Source organism: Carcharhinus amblyrhynchos, unplaced genomic scaffold, assembly GCF_965287045.1.
Source record: "Carcharhinus amblyrhynchos unplaced genomic scaffold, sCarAmb.v2.hapA scaffold_51, whole genome shotgun sequence".
NCBI classification, from domain to species: domain Eukaryota; kingdom Metazoa; phylum Chordata; class Chondrichthyes; order Carcharhiniformes; family Carcharhinidae; genus Carcharhinus; species Carcharhinus amblyrhynchos.
This window is the reverse complement of record NW_027649792.1, coordinates 1,758,567-1,769,055: the sequence shown is the minus strand read 5'-3', so window position 1 is coordinate 1,769,055 and position 10,489 is coordinate 1,758,567. Positions and strand designations below refer to the sequence as shown.

The 10,489-nt window shown below is 45.8% G+C and overlaps 1 protein-coding gene across 1 annotated transcript; it reads right to left on the bottom strand.

Annotated features, from left to right (window-relative positions):
- Window positions 1–226: 226 nt before the first annotated feature.
- Window positions 227–7,204, bottom strand: LOC145337517 (putative G-protein coupled receptor 139). The gene is made up of 3 exons (XM_080182306.1): window positions 7,045–7,204; window positions 1,632–2,536; window positions 227–259 (listed from the first exon to the last, which is right to left on the bottom strand). The coding sequence occupies exons 1-3, from the start codon at window positions 7,202–7,204 to the stop codon at window positions 227–229; spliced, it is 1,098 nt and encodes a 365-aa protein (XP_080038432.1).
- Between the last annotated feature and the right edge of the window lie 3,285 nt (window positions 7,205–10,489).

Genomic DNA, 10,489 nt, shown 5'->3' with positions numbered 1-10,489 from the left:
TGGTCGTCAGCAGATTTTTAATTCCAGATATTTTTTATTGAGTTCAAATTCCACCAGCTGCCATGTTGGGATTCGAGCCCAGGTTCCCAGAGCATTAAAAAATCGGGATCTTTCCTGATGCTATGACATCAGCAAGGAGCTGCTCAGAAAATTCCCTCAGTGTTCCTTCCGAGGACTGACTCACCAATCAGCTGCTTCCATTGGTCCCACAACATTTTCTGAACATTTAATGTCTGGCCGACACCTGCTCACACTGGACCTGATGGGAAGGCAGTAAGCGACACAAGACAGAGCAATACATCGCCAGCCACTTCCCTAAACTCCCACACTTACCCCAACTCTCAGAGTTTCACTCTTTGTAGCTTGCACTCTGTGGGCAGATTTAACAGGCCCAGTTCAGAAGTTTATATTTGTGCATGAACCTGTTTGAAGCCATTGCACCCCTTCTCATCTAGGTCTGAGTAACTGCTGAGGGCTCATCCCCAGTTGCCCTTGCTGAGAGGGCAAATAAGTGTCCTGATCATGTAAGCGCGACAGATTTCCTTCCCTGGGACATTGGTGAACCAGATTTTTTTTTCCCAAAAATCGACAATAGTTTTATGGTCACCAGTGGATTCTGAATGCCAGATATAATTATTTTAATCCCACCATCTGCCGTGATGGGGTTAGAACCCGTGTGCCCAAAACATTAGCTGAGTTTCTGTATTAATAGTCGAGTGATAAAACCATCAGACCATCATACCCACATCCTGAGTATACAGGCCCTGATTTCCAGTACCCTAGATACACCATTAGTCTGCAGACCTCCCTGATTGGATAGCATTAACTGGCTCAATCAGGGAATTCATATTCCAATAGGTCCAACTGATGGTTATCATTAAAGTCATGAAATAAATCTGTCGCTTTCTGTCTGCCTGTGCATCTCTCTGTGTCTCTCTGTGTCTCTTAATGTCTCTCTGCATCTCCCTCTTCTTCTATCTCTCCTGCTCCCTTTTAATCTCACTCTCCTTGTCCTGCTCTGTCTCCATCTCCCTCTCCCTCTCTCTCTCTGTCTCTGTCCCACTTTTCTTATCTCTCTCTCTCTCTATGCCTTGCTCTGCCTTTTGCTCTTGTTGTGTCCATTGTATGTGTTCAGTCTCATTCTTTCCCATTTGTTCCCATGCTCTCTCTCTGTCTGTTTCTCTCTTCCTCTGACTATTTATCTCTGCCCTCCTTTCGGTCTCCGGTTCCCTCTTAGTTGCCCTTTTCCTTCCTTATTACATCTTCCCATGTATGTCCTGTCTCCCTTTCTCATTCCCTGTCAATCACCCTTGCCATTTCCCCCTCTATCCCTATTTCTTTCACTCTGAGAGAATCTGTTTCTCTCTCTGTCCTTTATCTCTGTTTGTCTCTCTCTGTCTGTCTGTTTCTTTCCCTCTATCTGTTCAAAACTATTTCAAATGCTGTCTCTCTTCATGCCTTTGTGCCCTTTCCTCTCTCTATCTATCTTTGTCTCTCTATCACTCTCACTTTTGCTTTCACTGCTCTCTCTCTCTCTCTATCTGTTACTCTTTCTGTCTTTGTGAGGCTGTTTGTTGTTTAGAGTTTGAATGTCCAATAGGAAGAGTCAGGGATCTTGGAGTTGCAGTAACTTCTGAGGTTGTAATGAGATGAATAATTGCAGTAAAGGGATATTTGAGGAGAATTAGTAGCTGCTGTCTGAATTGAGTCTGTGTCACAGCATAAATGGCCGTGTTTGTACAGCAACTCAAGAGTTGCAGCATGAAACCCAATTCCAGAACAAAATAATTTAGCACTACCGACTTGTATTCCAAATAATCCATCCGATTCCATATTGAATAAACCAATAATATTGACCATAACAGGATGAAATTGGCTGAGATAACAAACAGTAAAATGATGGATTTCCTTCGACTCTCCATCTCTGGGTCTCTGGGATTCTCCCCACTGTTGTGACACCGGAGTCTCCTGCGGGCTCTGCTGCTCACTAAAATGTGTCTGACAGTGAAAGCATTGAGCAGCAGAATCAGGATGAATGGGACACACGGAGTTAAAATGAAGTGGAGGAACTCGATTGTACTCCAGATCACAGATTTCATAACATCCCATGCGACATCACAAAACCAGGGATCATTCACCAGCTGATATCCATTTAAAAACATAAAATACCAGAAAATGTTCTTTAAACAGCTCAGCACCGTCACTGTTCCCAGAACCACAGACGCCGATTTCTCAGTGCAATATTTACTTTTCAGCTTGGGGCAGCAAATGGCCACAAATCGATCAAAGGTGAAAGTGACGGTGAACCAGACAGAACAGTCAGTGGCTGCGTAAAGCAAGACGGCGTGGATGTTACACACAGGAACCGACAGCAGGAAATAAAACTGTTCCCAATAAACTATGGGAATGTGTCTCAATGTAAGGTCAAGGATAACGACCAGCAGATCCCCCACCGACATGGCCGCCAGGTAACTAGTAACACATTTGGACAGACCACAGTTTCTGTTTGTCAGTGTCACAATTGTGATTATGTTCACTGTTAGGAAGGAAGATTAAGATTAAAATTAGACATCATTCAGGGGAGAATGCGACCATTTAGACTGAGGATAGGTGAAAATAAAAACAATGTCCACACATACAAAATAACTTTTTTTAAAAATCCAGCTCGTCTTTTGGAGTGTAAAGGGGAAAGAGGAACATCCAGAAGAAACCCACACAGACATGGGGAGAAGCTCCAAACTCCACACAATAAATGACCCAAATGAGGAATTGAACCCAGGTCCCGGACGCTGTGAGTCAGCAGTGCTAACCACAGTGTCGCCATGCTGCACCATGGCGACAACACAATGGTATACATTTGGGAGGGAGTTTTCAGAGGAGTTCACAACATTGATCCTCACTCAGCTACATGGAAATAGCCCTTCTACCCTGTGGGGGATTTGGAGGGTAAGAAGGCTGAGGGAGTAAACCCTGACAGAAATCCCTGTAGATGGTAATCTGTCATCTCTCAGACAGCTTACGGACAACCCCTGCAGCAGAACTGGTACCAAACAGTGCTGGTTCACCCTTGCCTCTGACTCATACTAACAGTTGACAGAGGGAGGTCCCGATGCCTTGACAGCACAGAATCTCTATCATATTTACCCTGGGCTGTACCCTGGAGAGGAGACCACAGCATTGTTGCCAAATTAGTACAACACAGGAAGAAATGGAAATTTCACACTCGGTTGGCACAGGACACAACTGCCAGGGTTTGCTTTCAAGTGTTTGAGAAAACTTCAGTGTTCAGTGAATAGTGACCGTCCATAATTCCCAGTGGGTTTGCTGCTGCCCCACTGTGGTCTACTGGACCAGTGAAGGTCAGTGAGTCCTCTCTTGGCAGGAAGGTTGACAATCTGTGCACCTGGTAAGAAAAACTCAACAAAGGCCATTACCAAAGAAAAACCAAGCAGCCTGCCATAATGACAATCATCCAGTGAGAATGACATCCAATAATATGAAAGATATCAAAAGGTTAGTCATGGCACAAATCAATTCCAGCCTCCCAGATTGCCTTGATCCACTCCAGTTCATCTACCTCAACAGGTCAACTCAACAGGTTTCCGTGGATAGGTTTATGGACGAAAAGGGATTGGTTTAGGTTAGTGGGTCATTGTTTTGTAACTGGTCGGCGCAACATCGTGGACCGAAGGGCCTGTTCTGCGCTGTAATGTTCTATGTTCTACGTTCTACACCCACCATCTCCCTGGCCCGACAGTCAACCCTGTAACACAGACTCATGTTTATCGACTACAGCTCAACCTTCAACACCATTATTCCCACTAAACTCACATCCAAATCTGTGGCCTGGGACTCGGCTTCTGCCTCTGCAGTTAGATCCTGAACTTCTAACTCACAAACAGCAATAAATAAGGAGAGGCAACAACACCTCTTCCACAATCATCCTCAATAGCGGTGCCCCACAAGACTGTGTCCTCAGCCCCTTACGCCGATGACTGTGTGGCCAAATTCCACTCCAACTCAATTTACAAGTTTTCTGATGACCCCAACGTAGTGGGTCGGATCCCAAACAATGATGAGACTGAGAACAGCAAAGGGTTGGAGAATCTGGTGAACTATTGTGACCACAATAATCCTTTCCTCAATGTCAACTAAGCAAATCGACTTCAGGAGGTATCATGGAGTACATGCCCCTATCTACATCAATGGGATGAAGTTGAAATGGTCTAGAGCTTCAGGTTTCAGGGTTCAGATCACCTGTAACTTTTTGTGTCCTTCCATGATGACTTTATCGTTAAGAAAGCCCACGAACACTTCTATTTTCTCAGAGGACTAAGGACATTTGGCAAGTCAGCTACGACTCTCACCCACTTTTACAGATGCATCATAGATAATATTGTAGTTTGATGTGGCTCATGCTCTGTCCTAGACTGGAACAAACTTCAAACTTGGTGAATGCAGACCAGTCCCTCACTCAAATCAATCTTCCACTCATCAAATCTGTCTGAGCTTCTTGCTGACTCGCAATAACAGCCAGCATAATTAGGGAATAACGCACCATGGATATATACTCATCCCACTAGTTCCATTAGAGAAAAAACAGCGTGAGGTTTTGTGCCAACCAATCCATAGAAAAGCTACACTGCAGAAGGGGGCAATTGATCCATCGACAATCCTAGCCAGACCCTATCCCCGAAGTCCCACATGTGTACCTTGCTAATCCCCCTAACATGCATATCACGGGATGCTAATTGGTAAGTTAGCATGGCCAATCAACCAAACGTTGGACTATGGGTGGAAAACAGAGCATCCGGAGGAAACTCACACAGAGAATGTGCAAATTCCACACAGACGTTGACCCAACCTAGGAGCTGAACTCATGTCCTTGGAGACATGAAACAGGTGTGGTAACCATGGTGCCACCATGCTGATGACTCAACAACAGCTTCTTCTTGCTGCCAGCAGGCGTTTGAATGAACCTATACGGCATTAAGTTGATCTTTTCCTCCACCCGAGCTATAACTGCATTACATTCTACAATCTCTTATTCACGATCCTTTGTCTGTCGAACACTCAACAAACAATCCTTTTCACCGTATACTAATATATATGACAACAATAAGACAAATCAATTCAAATCAAACCAAACCAAATCAGTCTTTCACACCTCAAGCTGGAACATCAGCACGATGTGCCCTGGCCTTACCAATGAACTTACGCAGATTGATGACGTGCACAGGATTGCTGTGATCGAGATAAATTTACAAGGGTCAATGTGACACTGGGGAGCTGCAAGAAACTGGACCTCCTCAATGTGAATGCTTTCCAGAGAAACACGACACGTTCTTGTAACAGGAGAAATCCCAACAGGCAATGTGGGAGAATGGAGCTGGTTTCAAAGTAAACAAAAAATCATCACTGGTGATGATGGAATCCCGGGATCCCTGATGCTGTGAGGCAGCTGTGCTAACCATTGTGCTCTACTGCCATCCTACAAGGTGTCCTGGAGACATCCAAGATCACGCCCAAGACGGCATCATCACTATGTCCATGATTGGAAATCATGATGATTGGAAATCAATCTGAGGGACAGAATTAATTTCCACTTTGAGAGGTAAGGGTTGATGAATAATAGTCAGCATGGCTTTGTCAAGTAGAGATCATGTCTACAATTTGTTTGAATATATTTAGGAGGTGACTGCATAAGTAGATGAGGGAAGTGCAGTCGATGTCGTCTAAATGGACTTCAGAGAAGAATTCCCTCATGGGAGACTGAACAGGAAAGTAATAGCCGATTGGATCGAGGGCAATTTGGTAAATTACATTCAAAATCGGCTGAGTGGCAGGAGGCAGAGGGTGATGGTTGAATGTTGCTTTTGTGACTGCAAGCCTGTGTCCAGTGGGATTACACATGGATCAATGCTGGGTCGCTTGCTGTTTGTAGTGTACATTGGTGGTCTAGACACGAATGCATGAGGTATGAGCAGAACTTTCACAGACACCGACCAAAATCCCACCCAGCCCTATCCCCAAAAAAATCTTCATTTAGACAGACAGATTGCGGGGGAGGCACGGTAGCACCGTGGGTTAGCATCGCTGCTTCATAGCTCCAGGGTCCTGGGTTCGATTCCCGGCTCGGGTCACTGTGTGGAGTTTGCACATTCTCCTAGTGTCTGCGTGGGTTTCCTCCGGGTGCTCCGGTTTCCTCCCACAGTCCAAAGGAGTGCGGGTTAGGTTGATTGGCCGTGCTAAATTGACCGTAGAACCATAGCTTAGAGAATTAGTGGGTAAAATATGGAGGGATATAGAACATAGAACATTACAGCACGGAACAGGCCCTTCGGCCCACAATGTTGCGCCGACCAGTCTTATTTCAAAAAAAAAATTGACCCACTAATCTAAACCAATCCCTTTTCGTCCATAAACCTATCTACCAATCTCTTAAATGCCCCCAAACTAGGCGCATTTACAACTGCTAGGGTTTCTATGATTTCTATGACTTGCAGCTGTGTTCCCAACCATGTACCAAACCTATGTGGTTGCAAATACACAATTGAGATACACAAGTGAGATCTTGCTGTAAACAATAAAAATGGATTCTGCAGCCTGCTGACTGGGTGGGTGATAAGCAGTGAACTGCTATATGTTATATGTCGAGGGTAAAATGGATTCTGTCTCAATCTTTTACTCATGAAGGAATCGTGTTTGATGTCACATGTCTATGAAAAGTCCCAGCACACAGAAGACATCCCAGCCCATGGGCCCTGAGACAATTCTAAGTGGCTGAAAGAAATAATAACTGGACACAGAGATTCAACAGAAACAAGAGCAGCAAACTGAGTACAGTAAATGACAGGGAAATCAACACAGTTAAACAGCCTTTCTAGCAAGACAAACTGGACACAGGGGACGGGACTTTACAGCCTCACTCTCCCCGAAGCTGCAAAATCCCTCCCGTGTTTAACAGACCCTCCCATGCTCCCGCCCCTCGCCTGCTCCAATTCCCTGGCAGTCAGGCCGGTAAAATTCCAGCCAGGGACTTACCCGGAACACCAACAATAGCCAGGAGGGGATAGTAAAAGCATTGAATCACATGCAGTAGATATCGAATCCGACCAAATAATGTTATCCGTAAGCCATCTTCAGTAAACCAAGAAATCCAGTATGATAAACTCCTGCCCTTGGTTGGAACATCAAAATCCATTGTTCCCAGATTCTGATCCATTGTGGAAACATTCCAATTGATTGTTCCCAGATTCAGATGCATTGTTGGGAGATTCTAATCCACTGCTCCCAGATCCTGATCTCTCCTCTCCCTTTCTCCACAGCCGCTGATCTCTGTTAGTTTGGAGCTGTCGCTCCCGCTGTCTCAATGGGACAACACATTGAACAGAATCCCTTATTAATAGAAGGGGGAAATCGTCCAGGCAGACTAATCGGATCCATGGAGACTCACATCAATTACAGTCACTAAACAAACAGCTTCACTTCACCCCGTTCAATCCAACACTTTTTATACCCAAAGTAGAATATTTACAGCCTAGATGGGGTGTTGATGATCAGGGAAATTTGGAAACAATGGAGGGTCAAACCATAACTCTTTCAATATTCATTCGATATAACAGAGTCTCTCTGCTCGGCTTCATTTCGAGAGAGATAGAATACAACAGCAGGGGTGTACTGCTGAGGTTTTGTAAATCTTTGTTCAGACCACATTCCGAATATGGTCAGCACTCTTGGTTCGGGGGGCGGTTTGAGTGAAGTCGGGTAGCACGGTAGGTGCAAGGTTGGAGGGCCGAAGGGCCTGTTCCTACGCTGTAATTTTCTTTCTTGGTCCTTTTCGGCCCCATATCTAAGGAAGGATGTGCTGGCCTTGGAGAGGGTCCAGAGGAGGTTCACAAGAATGGTCTGGTGAATAAAAGACTTGACGCACGAGGAGTGTCTGAGGACTTTGGGTCTGTACTCGGTGGAGTTTGAAAGGATGAGGAGGGGGATATCAATGAAACTTACAGACTAACGAAAGGCCTGGATAGAGTGGATGTGGGGAAGATGTTTCCAATAGTAGGAGAGACTCAGGCCCGAGGGCACAACCTCAGAGGAAACATCAATAGTCCACTCATTCGTTGGAGCGAGCGGAGTGAAGGTTGCACAGAGTAAAGGTCAGCGATTACCTTTGTAAAGATTTTCACAGGCTTTTTAACTGTAATTCTGCTTTAAAAGTTAGACAGGAAGTGGGCCGCGGGGCTTTGTGGGAAGGGATTTTTTTTTACCGTGCAAAGTATAAAAGGAGGATTGCTGTAGACAGCGGGCAGCGTCGGGAGCGGGCAGCAGAGTGAGCTGTAAGGGCTTTGGATCACAGGACTTGGGAGAAAAGGGCAAGGTAAGTCTAAATTCTTAACTGTGTTTAGAAATCACTGGGAGACTGTGATGGAGGGACATGTTATGTGCTGTTTCTGTATGATGTGGGAGCTGGTGGACCCCAAGGTCCTTCCCAGTGACCATGTCTGCAGTAAGTGCTGGTTGCTTGAAGCGCTCCAGCTCAAAGTCGACAAGCTGAACTCAGCTTCAGACAGTGAGGCTCATCAGGGAGGGAGAATGCAAACTGAATAATGGGGTACAAGAGAGATTCACACCCCCGAGACTGGCTAACTCTGAGGGTCAGGAACAAGAGGGTGCTGCTGAGGGGTGTGATGGTGAGAGGAAGGAGGGGGGAGTGGGGAGGAAGGAGGGGAGGACCCAAAGGCCTCAGCCTCTCAATCTGCACAACAGGTTGGAGGTTCTTGCTCCCAGTGTGGACAAGAACGAGGGCTGTAAGGTTGATGAGCAAACTGCCCATGGTACAGTGGTGCAGAAACAGGACAAAGAGGAAGAAGAGGAATGTAGTGGTAATTGGGGATAGTGTAGTTAGGGACATAGACACTGTCCTTTGTCACAAAGAATACAGAAGGGTATGCTGTCTGCCTGGTGCTCGGGTCCAGGATGTATCATCTGGGCTGCAGAGGAACTTGGAGTGGGAGGGTGAGAATCCAGTCGTTGTGGTACACGTGGGTACCAACGTCATAGGAAAATTGGGAACTAAGGATCTGCAGAGGGAGTATGCAAAGCTGGGAATCAAATTAAAAAGCAGAACTGACAAAGTGGTTATCTCTGGATTACTACCTGAACCACATGCAGATGGGCATAGGGTAAATAGGATTAAAGAGATGAATGGGTGGCTCAGGGATTGGTGTGGGAGGAATGGGTTTGAATTTATGGGGCATTGGCACCAGTATTGGGGCAGGTGGGACCTGTTCAGATGGGATGGTCTTAGTCTGAACCGTGCTGGGACCAGAGTTCTGGTGAATCGTATAACTAGGACTGTTTAAACTAATTGGTTGGGGGGGGTGGGGGGGTGGTGCAGGGGTGGGAGAAATTACAATATCTAAAGTAAAAGAGAGAGTACAAGCACGGGAAAATGTTGAGGATGTCCCAATAATAAAGGGAGTAGGGGGCATGAGAAAGGTTGGTAGCGTCCTTCAAGTAGGGTACAGATAAAGGCTGGGATAAAGACACTTTACCTGAATGCACGAAGCATTCAGAACAAAGTGAATGAGCTGGTGGTGCAGATCAGCACAAATGGATATGATCTGGTAGCCATTACAGAAACGTGGTTGCAGGGTGACAGAGACTGGGAGCTGAATGTCCAGGGGTATCAGGTGTTTAGGAAGGGTAGACGGGAGGAAAAAGGGAGTGGGGTAGCTCTGCTGATTAAGGATAATATCAGGGCGGTGGTAAGGGAAGATATAGGCTCCAAAGAGCAAAACGTGGAATCGTTGTGGGTGGAGATAAGGAATAGTAAAGGGAGGAAGACGCTGGTGGGTGTGGTCTATAGGCCCCCAAATAATAACAGAGGTGGGGTGGGCTATAAGCAAGCAAATAATTTATGTGTGCAGAAATGGAGCGACGATAATTATGGGGGAATTTCAATCTGCACATTGATTGGTTGACCTAAGTCGGACGCGGTGGTCTTGAGGAAGAGTTCTTGGAATGCTGTCGGGATAGTTTCCTTGAACAGTGTGTGACGGAACTGACGAGGGAGCAAGCTATCTTAGAATTGTTACTGTGTAACAAGGCAGGTAGAATTAGGGATCTTGTTGTGAGGGATCCTCTTGGGACGAGCGATCATTGTATGGTTGAGTTTTTGATGCAGATGGAGGATGAGAAAGGAGGGTCCCGAACCTGTGCCCTCTGTTTAAACAGAGGGGAGTACGATAGGATGAGAGAGGAATTGGCAAATGTAGATTGGGGGCGCAGATTGGTTGGTAGGACTGCTGAGGAACCGTGGAGGATTTTTAAGGAGATCTTTTTCGGTACTCAGCAGAAATATATTCCGATGGTAAAAAAGGAATGTAGGAGAAGGGATAACCAGCCGTGGTTATCGAAGGAAATAAAGGAGAGTATTAAATGAAAAGCTGATGCGTTCAGGGTGGCTAAAAGTAGTGGGCAAGTA

Bases quoted from the DNA above. Each gene is read 5' to 3' on its own strand.
- LOC145337517 (XM_080182306.1), bottom strand. From the start codon at position 7,204: ATGGATTTTGATGTTCCAACCAAGGGCAGGAGTTTATCATACTGGATT. The intron at 2,537-7,044 runs GTAAGTCCCTGG...CCTTCCTAACAG, and splicing joins GGCTATTGTTGGTGTTCCGG to TGAACATAATCACAATTGTG. The intron at 260-1,631 runs GTTACTGCAACT...CCTTCCCATCAG, and splicing joins ATCTCATTACAACCTCAGAA to GTCCAGTGTGAGCAGGTGTC.